At 41.4% G+C, this 26,765-nt stretch overlaps 1 protein-coding gene across 2 annotated transcripts in view; it reads right to left on the bottom strand.

Moving 5' to 3' along the window:
• RPS6KA3 (ribosomal protein S6 kinase A3) overlaps window positions 1-17,392 on the bottom strand; it is a 73,855-nt gene extending 56,463 nt beyond the window's left edge. The window contains exons 1-2 of one of the 2 annotated variants that reach the window (XM_048066771.2): window positions 17,078-17,392; window positions 4,654-4,710 (exon numbers count right to left, since the gene is read on the bottom strand). In XM_048066771.2, the coding sequence (XP_047922728.1) occupies window positions 4,654-4,710; window positions 17,078-17,149 (129 nt within the window). In that variant the 5' untranslated portion in view covers window positions 17,150-17,392. The remainder of the gene's footprint in view (window positions 1-4,653; window positions 4,711-17,077) is intronic. The other variant, XM_048066770.2, reaches the window with a different exon arrangement.
• Between the last annotated feature and the right edge of the window lie 9,373 nt (window positions 17,393-26,765).

The following is a 26,765-nucleotide window of genomic DNA, read 5'->3' as shown; positions in this document are numbered from 1 at the left end:
CTGTCCTCAGGTTACAGCAGAGAAATTTCATGGATTGTCAGTGAACAAAGAAGCCCTTTTCAACACAAGGTTAAACAGAAGAATTTAAATGAGTTTCAATGGCAATTTAAAATTAGTCTTTATCTTATACCGAAACAGACATGAACCACAAAGAAATCTACTGCATCTCAGCTGAGGTAGTATTTTAATAGCCTAATAGCCGACAGTATTTTAATAGCCGACAGTCAAAGACTAGCTTCCAGCTATAACTGAGCAGCTGTAGTATTTTTTTTAGGGAGTCAAAAGCCTACTCCCCCCCCCCCCCCCCCCCCCCCCCAAAAAAAATTGTCAGCAGTGATTTAAAACAATTTGGCTTTATTCACCACAACCTAGCAATAAATGAAACAAACAAACAAACAAACTAAAATACTAGTCTGAAGGATTAAAATGCTAAAACAATCAAACAGCTCAAGCATCATAGAAAGAATATTAGAGATTTTTTTTTTTTTAATGGCTGCAATCATGGTTAAATAGGTTGCTCCCCCCCTCAAAAGTAAGGGTTTGGAAATGTCTGAAGAAAGTACAGGAAATCACCTGTAAGTAATCCCACAGTTATTAAATCTTGAAAGAGAAATCTGATAATTGTGGTGGGCTAACCTTGACTGGCTGCCAGATGCCCACCAAGTCATGCTCTTGCTCCCCCTTATCAATGGGACAGAGGAAGAAGATAAGATGTACAAAATCTTGTGGGTTGAGATAAAGGCAGGGAGATCGCCTACCATTCACTGTCATGGGCAAAACAGACTGCTGGGGGAAGATCGATTTATTGCCAATTAAAAATAGAGTAGGATAACAAGAAAAAGACAAAACTAAAAACACCTTCCTTCCAGGCTTAACTTCACTCCTTTATTCCTTACTCTTCCACATCCTTCTTCCCTGTGACCCCTGAACGGCACAAGGGGTTGGGAATGGGGGTTGGGGTCAGTTCCCAACACTTTGTCTTTGCTGCTCCTTCCTCACACTTCTCTCCTGCTCCACTGTGGGATCCCTACCATGAAATACTGACTGCCCCAAGCATGGGTCTTTTCTAGGGCATGCAGACCTTCAGGAACAGACTGCTCCAGCATGGGCATCCCACAGGCCACAGCTCCTACCAGACCTCCTACTACAGCCATAGGCTCCTCTCCATGGGCTGCAACTCTTGCCAGGAGCCTGTTTCTGCATGACTGCAGCTTCCTCCAGGTCGTATCTACCTGCTTCGGTGCAGGGTCCTCCACAGCCTGCGGTGTGTTACCTGCTCCAACATGGTCCTCCATGGGCAGCTTCACCATGGGCTTTATCACAGTCTTCTCCATGGACTGCTAGGGGATCTCTGCTCTGACACCTCGAGCGCCTCTTCCCCTTCCTTCTTCACTGACCTTTGTGTCTGCAAGGGTTGTTTCTCACATTTTTCCTCACTCCTCTCTCACAACTGCTGCTTAACAATTTTTTAACCCTTCCATAAATATGTCATCACAGAGGCACCATGAGAATCACCGATGGGCCCAGCAGTAACCAGCAGTGGTTGTGTTTTGGAACCAGCTATCTAGCATGGGGATAACCCCCAGACTCTTCTCAAGAGAGGCCACCCCCTCCACTACTAAAACCTTGTTATGTAAACCCAATATAATACTACAGAAAATATCATTTTAGCAGATAAACGTGTCAAAAAGCTCATAGGTAAAAGGTGAAGTTAACAAAAATAAATAAATAAAATGTTATCAAGCAATGGCAATAGTCAGAATATATCAATGAGTATTTGAGCTCATTAATCACTGTTACTAAGATTTCAACTAAAACTGAACACTTTCGCCAAAAGAAATGTTCTAGATCAAAAAAGAATTCAAGTAAGCATTATAGCCTATGTTATGCAGAATACGTAGAACAAATGACCCCCTTTTGCTGTTGCCTTATTATATTGTATTATATTCCTTCAACTCTAACACTGCACTACTTCCGAGTCACCCGTAAGCACATCCTTTGTTTCTTCACACTGTGTTAAAGACATAGGAGCCCTGCATGCTATGAGGAGGAATCAGAAGTGGTTACGTAGCACAGACTTTCAATGTCTGACTTTTCACATCAGCTTTAGAGCTACGTCTACTACTGCTACGTTTAAAGACAAGCATGGAAGAGAAAAGACAACTCACTGATTATCTAAAATGGCTCCACCCACAACATCAGCAGAAACGTAAGCTGTAAGTAATTATATCCATTTGCATAGATGGAAAGAGCTTTGACCATCTATCACAAGCTGAAGTCTGCACAATGTACGGTATCAGCATATGAACTCCAATATATTTTACTTCCTCTCCTATGAAGACAGGCTGCGGAAGTTAGGGTTGTTCAGCCTGGAGAAGTGAAGGCTCCACTGGGACCTTATAGAGGCCTTCCAGCGCCTAAAGGGGGCCTGTACAGGGAAGTTGGGAGGGACTCTTTTTTGGGGGGGTGTAGGGGTAGGACAAGGGGTAACGACTTTAAACTGAAAGTGGATGGATTTATATTGGATATAAGGAAGAAATTCTTCACTGTGAGGGTGGTAAGGCCCTGGCACAGGTTTCCCAGAGAAGCTGTGGATGCCCCATCCCTGGAGGTGTTCAAGGCCAGGCTGGATGGGGCTTTGGGCAACCTGGTCTGGTGGGAGGTGTCCCTGCCCATGGCAGGGGGGTTGGAACTGGGTTATCTTTAAGGTCCCTTCCAACCCAGACCTTTCTGTGATTCTATGATACTTCAACCATACCTGGAGTTCCAAAAATTGTGTTTTATCAGTAAGGCCCTTTTATCACCAAGGGTAACAGTCAGCTAGTGCTGTCTGACACAAAACTCCAGATAAATACTAAAGTTGCCTTCATACCTGAGAAAGTCACAGGGATTGCATGAAGAAACTTGAAGTCAGTCATATCTCCACATCACAAGATTTTGTAAACTGCAAGTTTGATATGAAGATAAGGACCTTCTGCAGATTATGTATGAACCTTCTGGACTGTGATCTTTAGCAGCCAGCCCTATGTTCAAGAGACCTGGGTTAAGAATACCTGATTAATGCCTCTCAATAACAAGAGCAAAAGAAACTGCAGCTTCACGGTCCTTCCTCACCCTGGGTCTTCCCTTGAAAGACTACTGAAACCGGAAAGCAAGGAGGACTGAGGTACAGGCTTTTATAATTTATGGATAACTAAAATTAAAAAAAAAAAGTTACAGGGAAGAAAGAAAAAGGATAGATACTTCTTTTTGTGTTCACCTGCCAGTTCAAACTCAGAAGAACCACTTTGTTCCTGTACGTACTTCACAACGTATTAGTTCAAAGCACTCTGTTTACTCTTCAGATTGATTTACGGCAAACACGTGAGATCTGTATTAATAGTTCAGCCTTAGCCTTTGGCTATTCTTCCACTATGAAAGTTTCTACTAAGCGTGTTTCAGAATTGAGCAACTCATCTGAGAGAGAATGGTCTTAAGTCACCAGCTAAACTGACACCTACAGCTTTCATCTTCAAGTATCTCCATACAAACTTTTCTGGATCCCTCTAGATTTGTTAGCTCTGAACCAATAAACAGAAGTTCTTTTCTACATCAACTAGCCAAAATAGCATCAAAAGAGCAAAACTGGAACCCACAAAGAAAAGAATTAAGAAACCACTGTGCCTCAATTGACTAGCTTTGCTATTCTTGAATACACTCCAGAGAGACATATCTAAACTTTTCAGCTGGAAACACAGGAAGAAGACCTAAAATTTAATGTCTTGGTTTAGTATAATCCTAATAATCTATGTAGAAAGGACATAGAAAATCTTACAGATTAAGCAAATATTCTAGTTTCACACAGGTCAAGAAAGAAAATAAGAAATGACCAACACTAACAATGAAACAACATAGACAAACACTGCCAAAAAATCTCCCAACAGTACAGAAGAAACAAAGGCAAGAGCTGCTGTACACCTTACATACCAAACTAGAAGGGGAAAAGCTATGGTATAGGCTGTCACTCTGAAAGAATCAGATTTCATACAGTAAGCACACATGCATCTTCAACGGAATCTGTGTGGAATTTAACTATGAGAGAATCATTTGTTGTGACATGACCACAGCTGAAATCTTAACTATTAATAAAGCACACTCTGGAACTCACAGATGTAAAATATTTTCACCTATGCACTGATGAGACTAACAGAAGGCAATGGAAGTGCTTTGCTCACTGGCACTAGGAAAAAGCGAACAATAAAAAAAACGAACTACCAGTTTTAAGGTTTGCAAGGATAAGAACAGAGGAGATCAACCTTCCTCCTTGTTCAGGAATGCTCTACGTAGCCACATTTTACTATCAAGACTTCTCACTCCCCAATCCAATTATAATTTCTACCATATTCAGCTTTGTGCTTTCCACAGGAAAGCCTACCTCATACTAAAAATAGTATGGAAAGCAGGAAAGTTCATCAGAACAAACAGTAGGATACCACATCAGACAAGAGCCAGTGAGAAAGAACTCTGAAAAGTATCAGGATCCTAAACTGGCTTAAGTAAGCTTCGTGGCAAGTAAGCCTAAACAACACAGCTTTATTGGCAACCTGCCTGCAAACTGTGATACCAGTGTGCCATAATACATTACTATCTTTATTACAACCATCTTTTACTCACAGTTTGTGGGTTGATATCATCTTCTCCCATAGGTTCATCCACAATTTGCTGTCCATTCTGTAAAAAACAGACACAGCAAGTTACTAGAGATGCTGAATCCAGCTACAGAAATACACATTGTTGATGGGCTTATGTGGCATACTCTATAGGATCAAGAGCATATTGTCAAACAAAACAAAAAAAAATCATTGGAAGTGGGCACAAAAGGCTGCCTATGGCTGGCACATGGTGCCATGGCACTCTGATCCTCATGTATGATCAAATTGGATGAAGTCACAGTAAGAAACATGTAAAAAAGCTTGGCATTTTAAGTCTTACTACTACAAAGCTAGAGATTATTTTCTATTACTACAACCTCTTCAAAAAAAAAATCCAATAGAGACTGAGCAGCAAAAAGCCACATCAAAGAACAGATAAACAGGTTCTTTTTTAGACCAGTATCTTGTGTGGCAACAGTCAGTCCTTACTCTGCCATGAGTACTACATTTGTAACTACACTATATACTTATAAAAAAATACAAATGCTTACAGTTGCTGGCTAACAAAATGGTCCACATACTACTTTTAGTACATTCCTAAAGACCATTCTAAAAAGCTTTCAAATGTGAAATTTAGTCATACAGATTAAAAAAAAAAAAAGCCTAAATGCCTTCTTGGTTAACAAATGCTTTCTTTTCCTTGACAGTGGTTACTATAACTTGGGGAATCTCTAAGTGGCATTTTTTCCCAGAAAGACTTAGAGTGATATGTATATTAGCAAGCTGTAAGGAAAAATATGTTTCCTAAGGTGTGGTAAAGGATATCACCTGGGGCTTTAACTCTTTGCTTGCTCTAATGTTTTACAAAATTTAACGTGCTTTTTGAAAAAAATGAAAAAAAAAATACTCCAAATAGCTGTGTCCTCCAGTACCGGCGGAAGCAAAGTTTTTTCCATTTTTGCATTGTTTTCCCAGAGAACACAAGGCCTAATTAATCTATTTTCACAGAACTTTATCTACTGAAAATAAAGTTACACGGATACATATTTTCTAGATGCCAGAAAGCTAAGAAAAGCTGCTAAGCAGGGTTCAGAGATTTGAGTTTCGTCCTGCAAGTTCCTTCCCACAGTTCCGTTTTTCAACAGATTTCTTGGGTGGAACCTTCCTTGTGTTCTTCTGTAACAACTTCTGATCAACAGAGTCTTCTGGCTTGCAAGTGGCTGGAGGAGAATATTTTCTATGAAAAGACAGATTAAACCTCAGCAACTTACGAACTGTAGTTTCCAGATATGCCACATATACCAAATGTTCCACCTCAGATGATTACCAGCTTCCTACCAAGTTCTTCCCTGTGCATTTTTTGCTAAAAGATACAACTGGATAAAGCTAGATTATGAGAGTTATGGATTGCCCAAATATAACACAGGCTTTTTTTTTTTTTCTTTTAATGGGAGGAAAGAAGAGGGCCCAGCTGATTCTGTCTCCAGTGCAGAGCTCACGTGATAACACTGTCATTTTCTCACCTGAACTGACTTCAGGAAGATATTAGAGACTTCTGGTTAGACACCATGTTTCCATGAAGGAAGGAGTAGTAAGAAACGGCTTCACATGTTACTACAGAGGTTACTGGTTACTTTCACAGGTTACTACAGAGGAAAATACAATTTTTATTAAATTCTCAGTTAAGAGCAGTCAGCATTATACCTTCAAATTGTACAGTTAGGGGTTATTTGCTAAGACAATGTTCCAAAAAGCCTAAGCTTCCCCCTCTGTAATATCTCCTGCTTAGAGTATAGATTGCAGAGATCGTATTATTCTTCCTTAAGACACACAAAAATTTGAAATTATCGAACAGAAGACCATAAAAATACCAGCTTATCTAAGTTACAGGAACGAGTGTTTTCAATAAAGCTTGTTTACAAGGAAGCATAATTGTTTATACATATGCCATTTCTATCAAGTCACAGACTTTCCCTTTTCTCAAATCTATAGCATACATTAAAGTTAAATTAGCATTTGCATTTTAGCTATGTATCTCCATACTCTATTCATGCCACAAGATAGCTTCCAGAGGATCTTGTCAATAGGAAAAAATGAGCAGAAAAACAGCAGAACAAGACAATTGACTTCAGCCTGAAAGGAGGAGTTTATAATGTCCTGACAACTAATGATGGCTAAACTCGGGGGCCTAAACTAGGGCAACTTGTGTATCAAAGCCATCTGCTCTAAACTGACTCCACATGCAGAAATAGTGACTTCTGCTACAACAATCCCTCCACTGAAAAATAATGTACATTAACTGCAGGTTAAGTAAGACTTCACTAAACTGTAAGCCTTAAGATTTCACTTTTACTATTTTAAGGCAACTATAAAATAGTTGAAAGTGGAACACCATCAGAAACTTGAGACAAACCTCTCTTTAAAGACAAAAAAAATTGAGATCAACTGCTTTTTGAGACAGCTCTAGTCTTTAACCCCATTGACTTCAACATCAGTCTACCACAAGAAACAAAAAGCAGAAAGTTTTTGCATCACAAATGAACTGGGTTTTACAATCTGGTTTTCCTGTCTAATCCTGCATTGCTTTCAGTTACTTTTCACATGAATTCAATAAATGGATTCCAAACACACTTGCTGGCAGTACAAACAAACTCAAGAAGTCAGCATGTATGCCATGCAGCCGTGTCTGAGCCAGATCACCAGATTAGCAAGATCTTTTTAAATAAGTCTCCCCAAACAATGATTATGCTAAGGAATCACTGGATGGTAGAACCAGTTTTGCCTGGAACAGCCTGAGCCACGTAAGGTAAAGAAGAATATGTATGTGTGATTTATGGTTTGTTGTTGTTAGTTGAGATACTACTAAATAGAAAGCAGCTGTGTATTCAGAAGGTCCACAAACTGTACTGTATTTCTTAAGAGTTAAGATGTAAAGCCAAGAAGTTCACATTGGAAGCGACAATATTTAAACCACTGTGAGGAATGAAATCAGCAGCATGCTTAAGAGGTGAGTGAATGAAATAAGTTCCCTCTTGCTAGGCTAAACTTGCTCTAGTATTTAATTAGAGCCAAGGACACGTCTCAATGAGGTAACAGACTGGGACTAGATATAATAGTCTGAAGAATATAGAATAAGAGAAGGCTGAATGCATCTTTTGCATGCACAGATGGATTTATTTCAAATGACTCTAGACATGGATTATTCTTCAGCTGCACCGTTGCTGTAGCAGGGATGCCAAACAAGCAGAATAGACCAAATATCTGGTTATTTCCAGTACCCTAACTCCAAAAGCAGTGAGTACCAGGTATTTCAGATGACAGCATAAGAGAACTATAATAAAAACAATATAAAAGGTCTACAAAAAGCTTCTACTTATCCCCTAAACATGTCAGCAATCAAATTACACCACTGAAATGAGGGCACACACCCCTTAATAAAGGTAATCTACAAAATGCTACCCAGTCCACTAAAGTGCAATTTCCTACTCTAACTTCCAGTGGAAACAGCCATGTTGTTGGAGGTAAATTTCATTCCCCAAAGCTTTTAAACCTGTTGCCACATTTCATTAAGTTGGTAGAACTGAATACTTAAACACAGTTAGGTTCCAGCAATTTTCCTGAAGGCACACGGACAGGAACACAAAGGAGATCCTGCAGGTTCCCTGACCAGGCATAAAGCAGACAATCCTAGAGAACCTGCATCAGCCAGCTGGCGTATGAACGTCAACCACATGAGCTTGCAGAACCCCTGACACAACAGTCAATCAACCTTCAATATTTCTAACAATCAAAGGCTACAGGTTTGAAACTGAAATTCTTACACCTGACTTTGCAGGGCAAGTAAGCAGTTTAATGGCCTTTGCTGTTGCTGTTTTTGTTTTGTTAAATTCAGACCATTTTACTCTTGACCTGTAACACATGCCCATAAATAACTGCACTGGAAGGCTGGAAGAGATGTAGTGGCAACAAGTGGTGGCATAGGTTTGGGGACTGATATTGAGAAGATATAACCATACTAAACCGTTTGTAATAAGTGAGTACATCCAGAAATGCAGTCCACACCTAGCTCACAATCAATCAAACACTTTTGTGAAGCATGGGATAGCCCGTACTCCACACTACAACTATATATTGATCAACAGCCCTAATGTCACTTGTAATTTTTCTTTTATTTATAATCAAGTTTGCAATAGTACAAACTTGGGCATCTGCACAATAAAACCAGCACATGTAACTGATTGGCACTGGATCCATGTGTGTAATCTTGTACGTAAAATACCTGAAAGAGCATCTCGAACTGCAATTTGGCATTTGCAATTTAGTGCAGAATACCTTATTTAATAATAATGTTAGGTACCCACCATTCCCACTACACAGTTCTTTACAAGTATCTAAATCATTAGTTGAAATAGTAAGTAGACAAAACATTTGTGTGTCCTGTAGTGCTGACTTCTCCTATTTTCCCATTACTTTCATCAGTATTGTTATAGATAGTATACACTTAAAGTTTATAGATTTAGTTTGGTACCTCCATTCTTACATTGCCCTTGCAAATCAAAGTTCTGTTATTATGGATTTCGCTGATCTGGATGTTTTTTCACACAGTTTTAATAGATTTCTTTTTTCCTGAAGAATGTGTGTTTGACCACAAAGCTTGTTGAATATTAGACACCACACTCTTCCTCCCCCAGAACATCTCTGTTCTGTGTTTAGACTATTGCTAGATTATTTTAGGATGCTTAAGTAGCCTCTCTGCCAAACATTTTAACTTTTTCCACCCAACTACATTTGTCAGTTGTTTTAAATACTCTTATGAAAATAACAGTAATTATTGCTTTTGGTATAATTTTTCTTCCATTAATCTTAGTATTCCCTAATGATTAATATTGGGCTTGAGCATATAAGTCAGTAACCAGTCGTCTACTAGTGGACTTCGGTATATTATATGACTACTGAATATTCCATGTAATTGGTGCCTTTTAGCAGAACTATGCACGCTAATTAAGATATTGTAAAACGAAAGTGCTATAGTCTTAGAGTTTACAAGTGGACAAATAAAGAATTACGAACTGTAAATCAATGCAGGATGACATTTCAAGTGCGTAAATAAGCAGACAAGATAAGAGGTCTGAATCACACCATGTAAAAATCAGTAGTTAGAAACTATAAAAGGCTAGTATGTGACGTAGGTGATAACTTAGTTATGCTTTGGAAGGAGAATTTAGATAAGTTACCTGAATGTCTGAAGATTCTCCCAGGTAATTCCTAGTTTTCACCTACCAAAACTTTCAAACGTACCCAACAATTTTTCACCAGTTACAGAATTTAATGAAAACTTTTCGTTTCCTTTAAATCTTCTGAAAATCAAGTTTAAGATACCAAAAATAAATATTTCTAAATATATTTTCTGTATTATTTATCCAATAAAACATTGATCATACGCAGATCTGACACATTTTGCTCTCTGGTGTTTTCAAGGGACTCAACTAACAAATACAGTTCAAGAACCCTGCAATCCCTGACCTGAGTAAAGCTGTAACAATGCTTCTGGCTTGTTTCAAAGCAGCACAAAATGCTGTATTCCCTCTGAAACGTTCAGAACAAATTTGCTGCTGGTAAAAGAAGGCACTGTGTGCAACTATATTCAGTAAAAGCCTTTCAAGCTGCACATGCTTAAACTTGCTATTCTAAGCAGCAATGCTTAGAAACTCTGAGAAAAAATTCTTAGGTCCACAGAAAAATAGTTGAAAATAGACTGAGGGGACCTTGAGAGGTCATCCAACCTATCTCAGCGCACCAAGGCGTGATCAGCTATTCCTAAAATGTCACTCAAGATGTTTATGTGTAACTCCTCCTTAGATTGTAAAAACTTCCTTACTGAAGATTAATTTTAGTTCTTAACTAAAATCTAGAGCCTTAATAGAACCTGAATTGACTCATGCCCTAACTCCTCTGCTAGGGAACCACACACATCCAAAGCACTTACCTTAATCCTAACCTGAATAAGGCTAATTATGTGAGTAGCAGTGAGCTATCATCTCGGATTTTCTTTAGCTGTTGTCTCATAGCATATATTCAACGTATTTTGCATATACTGTTAAAAATAGCACAAAGGAGTTGAAAAAACTCCTGTAATTTCCAGAAAAAAAATCAAACAAAAACAAAAGGTGGAAGTGCTTATTTTTATGAAAAAAATACTGCTAGTACTTCTTTACCTAAAACTCTGCTACTTCATCTGCCATTAATTCCACATAATTCCCTATAAACTTTATTGACTGAGTTGACTTATTTTTTGCTGAGCGTTAGGAGCAGCGGCAGGACTTCCAACACTTGCCTTTCTATAGGCAAGCAAGCTCAGATACAAGCCATTAACACACATTATTTGGGTACGGAGCCCAATAACAACTTCCTAAAGTTATGATACTCAGACAACTTTAACCTGAACTTTATCTACTTTACGGTGCCACTTATCTCATGACTCAGAAGTACAGAGTACAAATATGACTTGAGTATGACTGTGGCCTAGCTGCCACAGAAATGCAGTCCCTTTCCTACTACGCTGCCCTTGGCATTTGGCCAGCCCTGTGCCAAGCCAGGTCAGAAAAGAGAACTAAAAAAGAGTTTGCAGCTTTCAGTGACTTTAATTCCCTGAATTAACTCAACTTCAAGCCAGGAGAGTTGCATGGCATTATCCAAGATGCCAAACATACAAGTATCATAAAACCTTTGTCCAGGCCAACTGCTTTTTATAGCTAAAAGAAGCTCCACAATATGTATGTTTGATTACTCAGGAGAGGAAAGAGAAGAGTGATGAGTGATTTTCATTTAGTTCCCTACCTACATGGAAGACAAATTATTACCCTTAATGCAGAGGTTCAGCAGCCTTAGTAAAATACACACCGCCTATTATCTGTTTATCTGCTTCAAAAAGGAAGAGATAAGCAGGCAGAAATCACTGACGTCAATATATTCAGACCACTGCCACACAGGAAAACAGCATGAACCCCTTCCCTGCTGCAGACGTTGCGCTACCAGTGCCCCGAGCTCCTCCAGCACATGGTCCCACTGCAGTCTGTGGCCACACCAGGACGCAGAAACGCTTCGCATCACGGCCTGCTGCAGAGCCGGGCCTGGCTCCTTCCCAAGGGGAGCAGTGGGCTTCTTACAATCTCTTACGATTAATGACAGAGGTTGAAATTTAGTTGATGTCAGGGAAAGCATTACCCATTTCTGCTCATTTTGTCACTTAGCCGTTTTAATAGGCTCTAGTAGAAAGACAGACTAAGATGTGGAACAACTTCGCTACTTCCTAAAATCATGGATTTCCAAGGTGCCTGTGGAGCATGTGGTGACTGCTGGAAGACAGGAGAAGGAAGACTCCTCAGTGAGTGAAAAAAATAATGTGTGAGTCTGAGTTCTAACAGTAACTAATTTGGCAACCAAGTCATAAGAAATAACATAAATAATATTAATCGTGATCTAATTACATCAAGAAACCACTAACTTTTGAGCCTTCAGGACAAACAAGTTTGGCTTCAAGAAGAAGAGAAAGCGTTTTTCAAAGCTATGATTTGCTGGACTCTTAAAAGCATGACAAAATACCATTGCCTCACATCTTCTGCATATAGTAAACACAAACTGTTCCAGTGAGTTAATGCTTGAAATTAAATGTTAATAAAAGACCTGGAGCTTTCAAAGTTATGTCAGAAAACAGTCTTAGATGATAATAATGTCATTTAGGAGACACATGCTACTTCTTACACAATCCAATTGTGTCACTCAAATTCAAAAAAAAAAAAAAGAGAACATTTCCTCCAAAAAGAGTTAAGTGGAGCATTAAGCATACCACAGGGGGTTCCTTGCATCAAAGGCAGCATATGGTAACTGTTACTGATAAGAACAGCTAGCAGTAACTTTGTGGTTGAGCCGCTGGAGTGGGTCCCTGGAAACCAGTGCTCATCTCCTAGACCTAGAACAGACCCCAGGAATTACGCTAGACGGAGTCACTAAGATGTTGAATCTCATTTTCCCATCTGTTAAACAGGACTCTTCCCCCCCACCCCCCGCTTCCAATGGATGAGGCATTTTGTTTTATTTCCGAGTGTAAGGGGAGAATAAGCATCATGGCATCGTGCATGCAAATATCTAGCACAATACTTGCAATAATTAACCACTTTAGTTGGCCTAAACATAAGAATTCCCTGAAGAGAAACTTCTCCAGTTTTACTGGTTAAATTATTTCCCCACGAGAAGTCACTACAATTGAAACAAACAGCCACAAGGTTTTGCTGTTGCCTGAAGAACTGCTTAAGTGTTTTACTATTGAAATACTGCAATGAATTATATCTTAATAACAAAACCAGTATATTGCATGAGTTCTTAAAGTTGATAACTTGGCCAGTTCCCGGGATCAATCAACTCATAAAGCTAATATTTTTTGATATGCAGAGGTAATGAAATGCCCACCTTAGTCTGTGTATCATTGTAAATCTAAGTCAAGCACTTTGAATGGAAAAGGACTACAATTAGTATGACCCTTCAAGCACGTCAGCCGGCTTCCATCTACTGCGTGTTAAATGCCCAACTCTGGCAAGAAATACTACGTACTACAATGGAAAAAACAATTACAAGCTAAGAACTGCCAACGTCCTAGGAAAACTTAGAGAAAAATTTGAGAAATCAAAGCTTCCACGAGGAAACCAACGTGCAGCACCGCGTGAAGGTGCTGAGCCAAGCTGAGCAAAGCAGCTGCCCCCTCCTGTCCCACCCAACCAACGGCAAGAAATCTCTACCATGCCACATTTAGCAGTAATTTGCTAAACTGAAAAATGCTACGGGTAAAAATCGTGCCATTAAGGATCTGAAGGGCTGAAGAACCACCTAAATATCTTTCATGCAGATAGTATGTTTTTCAAATCAGTATTTACATATATGTAACAACTTATCTGTGTCTCTATCAGAGTAGTTTGCTGAATACTGGGTATACTACTTATTTAGATGAGAATTATATTGCCAATTGCCACTTCTGACACACGGTAAGAAAATTTCTCTTGACAGATCTGAAAAAATACCACCACACCTCAGAATCCACTGTACAGACAACAGCCCTGTATCAGAAGCGATAGCAGAGCGCTGTGAGGACACTGCTGAGAATTGTCACTGTAAGGGAGAGATGACAGACGGCCTCCAAAATGCACACAGACCAGCCCCTTTGGGTGATCCTGCTTCAGCATTCCAGCTGTTTGTCTGCTCGGACTGCACAAAAAGTTACTGTAAATCCAGCCCTCGCTGTGGTGGAACACAAGTCGAGCACTGATTACACACACCAGCACAGGGTGTGCAGAGGGGATCGCAACCAGCAGATCGCCTGGCTTCCGTGGCAAGAAACATGATGAACTTCAGATTCCACGCCAGAGCTATACATCGACTTCAAGAATGTCACACTGACATCAGAACTGAATTACAAAGCCAAAATTATATCGTGCTGGATTCTTCTAAGCAGCAACGTGACCCCTAAATGCTCGCACCTATTGTCTTGTGTAAGGTTCATAAAATTCTGGATACAGAGGATAAAACAAGGATTTCTGAGAAAGAGAATTCACACCTTCTATTTAGGTACCTAAATAGGTGATAATAAATCCTCTATAGAGGGCAGCGGAAAAAACTGAACTTTCTCCACAGCCAATTTAGAGCACCTAAATTAAAACTCCTAAAGATAGATGGCACAAATGCTTCCCTGGATGCCTAGCAAACGATATCTCCTTATCATGGCCAACTCTTTCAACATACTGGTGTCCAAAACTTGGCTGCTGTAACTATATTCATTCTCCTCCAGTTGACATTAATATGCATAGCTGGGAGTACAGATCAGAGGTTCAGGCTAGTTATTCAGACATCCAAATACAAATTCAAATCATCAATACTTAATTTGCTTGAAAGCAGATGGCTTGAAAAATGGCTTGAAAAAACAGGCACATTTTCACCATGAAAAACAAACCTGTCCTTGTTATAGATCTTGAGTCAGCCCTGAGTCAATAAAAGATAGTATAATTCTATGGGCTTTCAAGGTGTTGTGATTTAAAACAAGAAACATTAAAAAAAAATCCCACAGTACTTAATATACTAGCTTTAAAATACATTGTTCAACAAGTTTACACATTGAAAATGCTGTCAGAGATACAATGTAAATCACCAAACTATTTGTAACTGTTGAAACAGAAATCCTGCAACTGAGCTCTGAAAACTCAAAATCCGTATCTTATCTAAAGAACTGTTTGCATTATATCTTCAGAAGGACCACGTTTTACAGATCTGCTGTCCTGTACACCTAAGTTGCAACAGCTGTTGATGGTTAACTATGCTGTCTGAAAAATTAATGCTAGTTAAAGGTACTGTATTCCTCCTACTGAATTTGCCCACATATCACAGCAAATCACCCCCTCAGTGGTAGCAGCATACAACTGAATACGGGGCTTCACTGGGAAACAAATTTAAAAAAAAAATCCAATATAAAACTCCAGAGAGTTGTTAAGACAAAGGAAGTGTCCGAGCTGAGTTTTAAAGCTCAATAATTCATAATTCCACGTGGATAACACAGTGTTACAAGAGCTGTGTCAGCACATCTGAAATGTTAGCGGAGACTCTTTACCTTGGTATTACAGCTAAAGGCATTACTACTATCAAACTATGACTAAAATCACAATGAGGTTCCAGGAGGATGTACAAAATATTTTTGCCCAAGGACACTCTTGCAGGACAGGGTCTGTAATTATGAGACTGCTACGCTATGGATAAACACAGCACATGTAAATTGAAATTCTAAGTTATGTATTTAGGTCATTTGTTTATGTATTTGACAGACATCTATTTTTACTGGAACATCTCCTCTTAAAAAAACAGTTTCAAGTAAGCGACCTTTCTAAGCCTAACTCTTCCCTTTGAGGGAAGGCTTTGCTTTTGTTTGAAACAGTTTTATAGGTACAGCCTGGTCTTTTCAAGAGCTAAGCATTTATTCTAGACTAACACATTATGGTGCAAACCTGTCAGTTCAGTTGCTGTCCCACGTTTTGTTAGCGGTCCTGAAGAATTTTTAGGTGTCTTATAAACTACTGTAGACACGTGTCGATATTTTTTTTAAGTGTTTATGTATTTAGGAAGAGGTAATACACTTTTCTCAAGAAGTTCATGGCAGCAGTTTAAGAACAAATCATGTCTGAAGTATATCAAATAAGTGTAATTGATCATGCGTGTACATACATTTCAAACAGAGCAATGTATTTTGCTGTCTTTCTGGCATATATAGTCTACCATTATTAATTACATCAAACACAGGTAGTAAGTATGGATGTCTGAAGTAACAGCAAAGATCTTTCCTCCAAACCCTTCACCTAAGCAAGCTTTCTCCTTTTCACCTCTCCTACCACCTTCCCCCCGAGCACCATGCTACTGCTGTAGCTGCTCTCCCTTAAAAAGGAGCAATCACCTAACCGCTTCAGAACTCCGTGAGGGCAGCTACAGCAACTGGCAACAACTTAAAGGACGGCTCGGGCTGTCAGATGAGAACTGCAGATTCTTTCGACTCCCAGAGATGCAGTCACTTGGAGCAGAAGGAAGACAAACACCAAAAGGACAAATGCCTCCGATACCGTGGAAACTTTACATCGGCCTCCCTCTTTACCCCGCTCACCTAAGGAATAAGTCCTAACCTTGCGACTAACTGCTCTGGGCTGGCCTGAGTCCATAGGGCTCACGCTCGGCATCATTTGAAGCGGACTGGCTGCGTGTCAGCTGGAGCAGATTCAGGTGGAAGCTGCACTGTCAGAGGAGGCTATTTCCTTTCAGGTGGGAGCCTGGTCAACCGGCACACACGCACCGCGGACTACCGGGGGATCGCAGAGCAAGCACAGCTATCGCGGCTCCAGACCGATACGGTCATAGACCGCACAAAGAAGCGAAACGAACCGCGGGCACCCCCGGCCCCGGACGGAGCGCATCCCGTCTCCAGGCTCACATGATCCCGGGGCAGGAGGCGAGCACACACTGCCTAACAAGGGCAGGAGCGCACGGCGAGGCAGGGCAGCGGCAGGAAACCGCACGGCGCTGCCTGCCGGGGACGCTCCCCGCACCCGCCGCCGAGCGCACGGATCCCGCTCGCTCGCCAAACCGCGGCGACCACCCCGGCCCCGGGGGAGGGCAGACCCCGGCCCCCCTCGACCCCCTAGGGCCGTTCCCAGCCCCTGCGGTGGAACAAAAGGGCCGGGGCCGGCCGCAGGTCGCTCCCCGCCGGGGCAGGGGGCGGAAGGGGAGGGCGCGGGCCGGGAGCAGCCCGGTGCCGCCGAGCGCGCCCCGAGCCCCGGAGGGGGGCAGCGCGGGCCGGCTCCCGGCCCCTCCCGCAACTTCCCCCCCGCCTCGACCCCCTCGCAGCCCCCCCTTCCCCCGCCCCGTACCTCCGCGCCGCTCTCGGCCGCGCTGTCCACAGCCATCTTCTGCCAGGGGTCCGCCAGCTGAGCCAGGGGCATCTTCCCCGCGCCGCTCCCGCAGCCTCCGCGCTCCGCTTCCTCCCGGGCCGGGGGCGGCGAGCCCTACGGCAGGGCGCGGGACGCCCCGGCCGGCTCTCGCTCCGTCGGCGGCGGCTCGGTAGCGGCGGCGGCGGCGGCTCCGGCGGCGAGCGGTGCCCGCAGCCGCTGTCCCTCCGTCCCTCCCCGCCGCCAGGCGGGGCCGCGCTTCCGCCCTCCCCCCGGCCCAGCCGCTCGGGCACGGCTTCCGCTCACAACATGGCGCCCGGCCCCTACCTGCCCGCCCAGCGGCGCCTGCGCGCCCCGCCGCGGGGCGGCACCCGCCGGCCCTCAGGTGCCGGGGGAAAGGCGGCGGCGGGGCGCTGCCGGGCCCTGCAGGAGGCCCGGGTCGGTCCCGGGGTCCCCGCCGGTCCCCCACCCGTTAGGCACCCGGGCTGCGGCTCCCCGAGGTCCGTGCCTCGCTGCTCGGTTGTGCCCTGCCTCTGTAGGCAGCAGCCCCGTAGGGTTGTGCCCTCCCCGCCGCTAAGTGCGGTTAAAGCCGAGCCGTAACTTCCAGGGCGGTCAGAAAGCCCAGCCGAGGGCTGGCGCTGCTCAGGCAAATGAGTTGGGATACGTGTGTGTGTCGCGGGACAGACTAAAAGTTTGTTTGTGTAAACAGAAGAGTGGATGGAGAAGCTGGAGGCAAGCGAGGGAGATGTGGGGCTGTGCAGAATACCATTAGGCAAAGAGGGAAAGGAATTAAGATGCAGAAATCTGCTTTTAAATCAATGCCGTTGAAGCGGCGGTTGGGCTGTGTGAGTAAGAGTTACCTCAAAGCAGGTAAGTCATATTTCTGCAGGCCATGAGACGTGAAGATAAAGCTGTCAAAAAGCCCCACAGGTTCTGAAAGGAGTGCTTATTTTACTCCTTTTTATCCTCAGCTGCTAGCTAGTACACAAACAGTTGACTTAAACGCATACTGAGATTCAGAAATGTATGCAGTCTTATACGGTTCTCTTAAGATGTTAAGCGCTGTAATAAACACCCATCCTTTTGCAACATCAGATAGTTTGGCTGACGCAGAAGAATCCTTGAAACATTAGACCAGCAACTGAAGATGGGTACTGATGTCAAACATCTTGTTATCAAAGCCAGAGTTTTCAGAACAATGTTTGAGAGGGCTACTTCTTTACTTTTTTTTTTTTTTTTTTCCTTTTTCTGGTGTGTGTGTGTGGCGTGGCTGGAGTGCTGGTAGTTAAAAATCAGTTTGTTTGTGTGTGCACAAATGCATGTCCTGTCCACGCACACGTCATTGTGGTGAACGCAGGCTACTTCCGTTTCTGCTGGGTAGCATTTTTTTCATCCCACTTTGTATTCATGTAAGCGTAAATATCTATCTACAAAGAGGTACAAAGGAGTAGATGGGGAGTTGCTCATGGTGAATCAGACTTCAGCTGAGAGACTTTCATGTCTGGAGTAAAAGGTCATAGTTGAACGATCCCTTTAAGCCTTCGCTACTGCCAGGAGAAGCAGCTGTGCCCTCCCCTTGCTCACTGCCTGTTCACTTGCATCACCCTCCCTTTTGAAGTGGTGCAATTACTTGTGCTGCCACGTGGTGAGTTAGACCGGGGAGTAGATCTAGGTAAAAATCTAATTCTACTGTTTTTATCTTCTCTGCTGTCCTCAAGCAACAAAACAAACACACAAAACAAACAAAACCACCACCACAGCAAAACAACAACAAAACAACTAAAACCAACCCCAAAACAAATAAAACCAAAACAAACAAAAAAAACTTACAACACAACCCTATTGAAATTTGAGTTAAAGGTTGAAGAGAATTCAGGACGGCTTCATTCAAAAACACGGGCAATTTGTAAAACTCTGGCCAGTTGTTTGTTTGAAATTTAAAGCAAGGTAACTGAAAATCAGACAATTAAGTAGTGCTTGGCAGCCTCCAAGCTTAGCTTAATAGCAAGGACTGACTTTTTCTTTTTTCTTTTTTTTTTTTTTTTTTTCCGTAGTTTCATTAGCACCAGGTCACTTTAGTCTCAAACTGGCTGCTGGAACATTGAATAGAATCATATCCCATACATGCTGTACATCATATCATATAAATGCTGTACATCATATTTTCAGCAGCCATATGTTGCATTTGACACACAGATCAGGACTTTTATCTTTGAGTTCGTGTAAAACTCCATGAAGAAAAAAGTTTCCGTACATCCTTCTGGAAATACAATTTCTGTTCCTTCAGAGGCATAACTCACTTTACTCACATTATTTTGTACCTGCGTCAACTACACAGTCAGGTACATACATCTGAGACGTGCTGTTAGAGAAAAGAATCTGGTCACCTGGAAGGTGGCAACCAAAATAGAAAAAGATATTAACAAAACTTTTGTTTAACATAGTTCAAGCAATCCCTCTTTATATGGAGATTTTTTTCCTTTATATTAAAGTTTCTATGATCTCCGCTTTTCCTTTCGTATTTGTCTATTCCTTTCCTGCCATAGGTACCTGTTCTGAATTACTTGTTTGAATTTGAAACTCTTTTTAGAAGGAGATTAGGTATTACATTTCAGGTGTTACTCTAAATTTTATATGTTGATCATTTTCTGTCTTTCCGTGTATGCAGTCAACGAATCCAGAAAAACAAGGGCAAAGATCTTATGCACTAGCATATAAGAGGACTGCAAACAGTAGAAATCTGACCTTTTCTCAGGCACAGAAGTGCAGAGGGTAGGCAGAAGTATGCCATTTCATTGTTCAGGGGTTTGAGTATTATCACACCACACATTTAAATTTTATAAGGGAAGAAGTTGCATTTGGATTTTAATAGGAGCTACCTTGCAAGAACAGACTTCAGGGCAAGAAAATTATCTTGAAATTTTCTCCATGGGGAAGAGAAACATACCAGTTAATCTCTGGGAGATGTAGGGCATTCCGTCTTTCAGATCCTGCTACGCTCGGAGTTGGATTGTCCTCACAGTGAGAGATAAGATACTGAAGATATTTTGCTTTAAGACAGCAGCTCCTATGTTTCATTCCTTTTGTCTCAGGCCAAAGCAAGATCTTTGTTTCACCCATGGCAGCAGACCTTTCCTTTTACCTTCATTTCCTCTAAGCGCAGCTATCACCACTTGAATGTAGTCACTGCTATTAACTCTGTCACCAGACTCAGCAAGGGTTGGTTTCACCTTTGCATAAGTGGTTGCAATAATTTTGCATCTACACAGATGTTGTACATGCATTGCACCAGAAAAAAAGTGATCACATTCATCAGGAAGAAGTAGCATATGGCACTGAAATTACAGTGTTGTATAAAATCTTGTTAACCTGTCAACATATGAATTAGGTGAGCTTCACAAGCTGCACCATTTTTTTTAATATTAATTCTAGCAAATCTAAAATCACACCATATTGAAAGGGGGGATATTACTTGTGAGTCATAGAAATTGGGGAACTTTGCTTATTTCCAGTGGCATCTAATGCATCTACTTCCTCTTTGCATTTAAGGCAAAATTCATGGCAAAGTTAGTAAATCACCGTAGTCATACCTCCAGAAGAACAATTAGTAAGTATAAAACAGGTTTAGTTTGCTAATATTACTACAAGAATAATACTTGGGAGCTAGAACTTGTATTTTTAAAATACAAATGAAAGGGGGGGAATCCCAAAGCAAACTGAAATTATGGCAACAAAACCCACAAATTCCACACTCATATAGAAGGTGTAGTGTATCAGCTGTGAATTATTATGCAGTATGCTCTGATTACAGTGAATAGAATATGAAAGGGTAAATGCATTCTGAAAGTGCAAATTGAAATTCAGTTATAGGTATTATGATCGTAGTACTGAGGCATATAATTTGAATTTAATGCACAAAAATACACAGAAGTTACTATTCAAATTTACATGTGAAAAACATATGAGGAGTTAAAGAAAAAATCAGTACAATTTGTTTGTTTAGCAGAGACAGAGTCTCTTGCTCTCAGGACACCTGAATTCAGTTCCTAGCAGATCACAAAGGACAATTGTGTAATTTGGTAAGTCACTTAATATAGATGAGATTCATCTAAGGACGCTTAATCTTTCTTAATGATGTTTTCAAAAGAGTGAAGAGGCCTTGATTGGGGAAGAGTAAATACATCCTGCCAGAATAGAATAAGGAAGCCTTAGTGGTAATTAGAACTGGTTGCTCTGTGCTTTGGATGCAAATATAAGGAACGTCTCCTTAATCCCACTGGGATATTGAAGGCATGGTTTCATTGATCTTTGGAGAGCTGATGAAGACCAGGGAGAGAAACGAAGTGCTGAAAGAAGCTCCCAGCTGGTGTGAGTTGCTGTAGCAGAGGCACCAGAAGTCGTGTAGTCTGCCCCCATATGTATGGAATCATCTATGTGAACCAGGGTTACAGAGTTATAACTGAGAATTAAAAAGGGAAAAGACTGAAGTGAACAACTATTGTGGATAAAGACCTGACCTGGCCTTGCAAAAAAAAATCTGCTGAAGGGTGCTTTCACTGTTACAGGCCCCTGGATGATGGAATTGTACTGGAATGCAAACATTTCCTACAATTTCCTCTGGCAGGCTTTTCTTTGAAGTTCTGATCCTGCAAATGTAGTGGAAGATACGATAATGACCATAAGAATACTTCTAAATCCTACCTATATTAGGGATGTGGTATCTGACTCACCACTTAAACCTCTAGCTTTTCTGTGTATGCATATATATGTATGTTTATATCACAGTACACTAGTATTGCAAGAGTAAGGCATAATGGATCAGACTTCATTGTATTGCTGATCTGAGTTTTATCTGTGGTTACAGTACTAGCAGGAAATATTGTGCCTGTGGTTTCTATATCCTGAGTGGAAATGTGGAATTCAATAAAATATGGTCTCATTACCTGTCTCCAACATATGTTCTCATTTTAGTGTTTCTGTACATATGGATAGCTCAGATTTATCTTCCGAGTGACAATGCTTATCCTGTTCACCGCAGAATTTGAGAAAGCTTTTGCTGAGCTTCAAAGTCTTGCATGGAAACCTGCTATCAAATACTGAGTTCAAGTTACCACCCTGTTATGGTGGGACGTCGAGAAGAATACCCAAATTTCAGATTGTGGTATTTTGACACAAAAAGGAAATGGTACAGTATAAACAAGGATCAGTCTCTGTGGGTCAGGGTTCTGCTGGGTTACATATTACACAGGCTAGCTGTTCACAAACAAAAAGATACAAAGTTGATGGAAGTAGAATATGAGACTCTATTGTATTTATACAAGGCTAGTGTAACAGTAACAAACTTGTCAGCCTCACAAGTCACTGCTATAAAACACACCAGGCCCAGAGGAGGCCACAGTGCTGTATATATACTGCCCGTCTCCTCCCTCCTCCCCCAGAGCTAGGAGTTTAAGGATCACATACCCTTCTGTTATTGTTATCAAATTAGGTCTGATTTAAAGAGGCTACGGACAAGAAAAGCACAGTTTATCTAGCTCTTCTGTGTTGTAACATTGCTACCTCCATTTCCTGATTTTAAGCTATAGCCCTCTCCCAGTTAAATTGTGCTAATATCCTGCCCCCATTACTGGGTCTCTTCAAAAGCTACCCACCAAATCATCTGCTCTAACAATCTAACTCTTCACTTCCTTTTATAGATTATCCAGTGTCTCTTAGCCAAGAATCCCTTTTAGGTCCAGAAAGCTTTATTTTCTCTTTCCTGCCCCTTAATTATACACAAAAGGATTCTCCTGACTGAGCTAACATCTATCCTTTATCACGTTGAACAGCACCTGATACTCATTCCCAGCAGTCTGCTAATCTCTTCTGGAATACCTACTGTTAAAGTAATCAGACCTACACAAACAGTTTGCTACCTCTCTTTCTTCGCAATGGTAAAAGGTCTGCATGTTTTCTCTGGATGGTTCACTCACTCTTTCACCAGCATCTCACAGTTGTGCCTTGTCTTCTTCCCTGTAGAAAGCCAAGCAGTGCATTTTTGAGGGGGCCCAGGTTTATAGCCAGACACCTTGTCCATAAATTCTCTCCACTGATCAATAAAACCTGTAGTGTCATCAACTGTAAATCAGCAGGGGTTGTCATTGTACCTGGTGTACAGGACGTAGTATTTTCCCCACCTGCTTCTATGGTGTCTACTGTTCCCTTGCAGCTGGGAACTCCTGTTGTGAGCCCCGGCCTCGCTGTAATTCAGAAATGTGACTGATTCACTCCCATACCTCGTTGATGTGCCTTCTGTGAATAAGAAATGTCACTGATGACTGACTTAGCCTGAAGTATTTTTTCACTACTCACAACCCAACTAGGGGTTGGCAAACTCCAAACAGTGCAGGCACCCTCCCTTCCAGCAGGATTATGTGCCCCTTGGGTGATTTACTGATGTAAAATACAGATGCCTACTCTGAATATGGACATTTTAGACCTCCAGCAGTAGTTCCAGGACCTCGTGATGATGCAGTCTCACAGTGAGTACTCATTTCCATCACCCAAAACCAGAGCTTACTGAAAGGGAGGAATGAATGTGATGGAAATCAGCTCAATTTCTAGAAGGACTGAAGAGAAGCATAGTGTCTGAAACGTCCCTGTCTCCCTCATGGGTAACACACTTTGTCCCTTCTGTGCTGACCCACTTTGCCCTTTCTGATGGAGCAAAGACTTGCTCCAGAGTCACTACCTTGCCAAAAGGAGTAGCAAGATGAGGAGGCATCAACATTTATGCAGCATTGCAGAGCAGCTGATTGCTGAATTTTTTGATGTGGTCCCTTATTTGGAACTGTGGTGTTGCAAAAATATATGTGTGCGACCGATGAGTCAGAAACTATAAAGTCTGTGCTGTTTGAGCTGTAAAAGGTTCTGAGTTATGGTGTGCTTAAGCTAATAAGTGGTATGGACTTGACCTACTCCTAGATCACACAAGATACTTCAGGTGGAGGAAGGGAGGCTGTGGAAGGTTTTTGACTTGTTGGTCATTCCAGTAAGTGAAAAGGAAGGTAGAGCAATATGTAGGAGGAAGTGGAAAAGGGATGCTGAGAACAGGTAAGGGCTGTTTAAACAGGGAAGAGGAAAAAGCACAAAACAATTCTAGAGATCATGTAAGGATCAGTTGTGCCTTGAAAATTAATAGCCAGGTAATTCCATATACGAATTTTTGTGTCAGTATTTAGTGAATCACAGGAAATTGGAAATGCTGATGTGTTAACAGTGATAAACCATAGGGATGCTCTAAGCAGTTGTAGAGATGTGCCAATGTTTTCTTTTTTAGAGTCACTTGATACAAGATTAATGAAGCAAACATCCATTCAGTGTCTCATTAAATCAATTACAACCAGATAAAATGTCCAGTGGCTTCAGCTAAATGTTTGCAGTAAGAAGCAAATTTTCAGCCATGAGTGGGCCTACAAGTTAATAGAGTCTTTGATATTAAATCACCACAGACAGTAGAAGGGATTAAGCAGGTTGTCAGGATCATTTTCCTCCCCTACTGATTCACTTGTAGCAAAAATGAAACTTTGTCTGGCTTCAAAGAAGGTATTTTAAAAAAAAAAATCACAATTTTCGGGAAGGAATGACGTTATTTTGCCTGCTTTAGCCGAATGAATGCCTCTGTGCTGTGCACAAATGAACTGCTTGCCCTAGTTGAACAAAAACTACGACAAGGGCTTTGATCAGTGTTGACAGTGTTCCTGCAGTATTTCAGTGTCTCGTTCCTTTGTGCTTTCTAGAACCACTACTAATGACGTTGGTTAAGAGAGAGTGCAAATTGCAATAAGACGGCCATCTCCAGAGAGTGCTGAATTAGTCTGTTGCAAGGATTCTTTAATTATTAATGTCATTGCTACAGATTATTTTTTTTTTGTTTTAATAGTTTTTAAAGACAAAGAGATCCTTTATGAGCTCCTTAAAAGAACCACTTGTCTATATTACAAAATTTGTCCACTTTAGTCCACAAAAACTCCTTTTACATTAGTGACACACCAATGCTCTTGTTTAAAGGGTTACATTCCACACTGGGTTTATTTTTCCTTGGAGACAAGCAGGAAATCTGTCACTAATTTCCTTCCAGCCAGCTCTGACTGCCTTTTCTCAGTCCTCTTAATCCTCTGCAAATTTCTCCCATTTTATCTTCTGAATACAGTCCTGGTTCTCTTAACTTCACTCTTGTGTTCCTCTTGAGGTATTCTTCATCCCTCATAGGCAGCCCCAAGTTGGCACTTGGCAGAAGAAGCAGGTTACCTGCTCTCCCTGTTCACCCACCCACCTTGTGCACATCTATTTCCTCACTTACCACATTCCTCTTTCCTTGTCCAGTCATCTTTATTCTCACCTATCTCCCCATTGCACGCAGTGTGTCCAAAACTTTGTTTCCCCTTTTCACACCCAAACTCTTTCTTTTAATAACTTCCCACCTGCCATACAAGAAACCTCTCTAATCCTCATTGTCAAGTCATCAGCTTCTCATTAAATCGTGTGCCTTTATGAGCTGTGTATTTACAATTCAGCATTTCCTGCCTATTGCTGCTGCCAGAAATTGCAGTCCTGTTGTTGCAAGGCTCTCCTCATCTCTCATCACTCACCAACAAAGCCAGGCTTCTCTGATCTCTCTTGTCATTTCTGCCTCTTCACTTCTTTCTGCTCCTTATCCAGGTTCAGCTCTGTGGCCCAGCAGAATTCTGTCCCTGGCTTAGTGCAGTTATCTCATTTTATCCTTTACCTTTTTCACGGTTTCATATCCTTCTTTCCTGCTTTGTCTCTTGTGTTTCTCAGCCTCATGCATTTTTTATGTCACTCTGTGCTTCAGGCCTCTCATGTAAAAAGCCCTGCTTTTCCCCAAATTCCCTCAAGTCTTCTTGTATCCAGCTCAACAGTGTCTTTCAGCTGCTGTCCCAGAAACTGTATTTTTCCAAAGTTAGACAGTAAACTCTTCAAAGCATGGCTTCAGTACTGTCAAAAAGCAGAAGCCTTTCCACCTCCACTTTAAAAGCAGTGAGTGCACTTTGGAGAGAGATTTTGGCAGATGTAGAACCACATTCTATGTTGTCCTTCAGGGTTGACACAGTGGGTATTTAAAGACTGACAGACCCTAAATAAGGTCAGTTTTAAACATTTTGGCAAACAGTTTAAGCTCTTCCCAGTTTTATTTAGAAATTCTGAAGTATTTGAAAGAGATGTTCCCACTTAATACAAAGCTAAAATTGCTCTAAACCTGAGGTATATGTAGCTCCCTAAAAATAAAATAAATAAATAAATAAATAAATCGTATTCAATTGCAAGTCTTTGAAAAATGCATGTGTACTTTTAGGCACATAATGACAATTGAAAAAAATACCTACTCTGAAGGAGTGGGTGTACAAGCAAATATATTAGGAGCAGGCATGAGAGAAAATTAATCTTCCCTTTCTCTCATGTTTGCTTCTCCTCTACCAGTGCTGTGGAGACTGAAAATAACTCCTCTCACAGTGATGGCATCACCATTACAGGCACACTGTCAACTTAATTTGTTTTCTGAAGTCAGCAGGGGAAATAGGCTCTGATTGCTGACTCACTTGTTAGGTCTGAAGTGAAGTAGCTGTGTTTATTTCATCTATTTGGCCATGAGATAGGTGTTTTAAATATC

Source organism: Anser cygnoides, chromosome 1 (assembly GCF_040182565.1).
Source record: "Anser cygnoides isolate HZ-2024a breed goose chromosome 1, Taihu_goose_T2T_genome, whole genome shotgun sequence".
NCBI lineage: Eukaryota > Metazoa > Chordata > Aves > Anseriformes > Anatidae > Anser > Anser cygnoides.
This window is presented reverse-complemented; position numbering and strand designations above follow the sequence as displayed.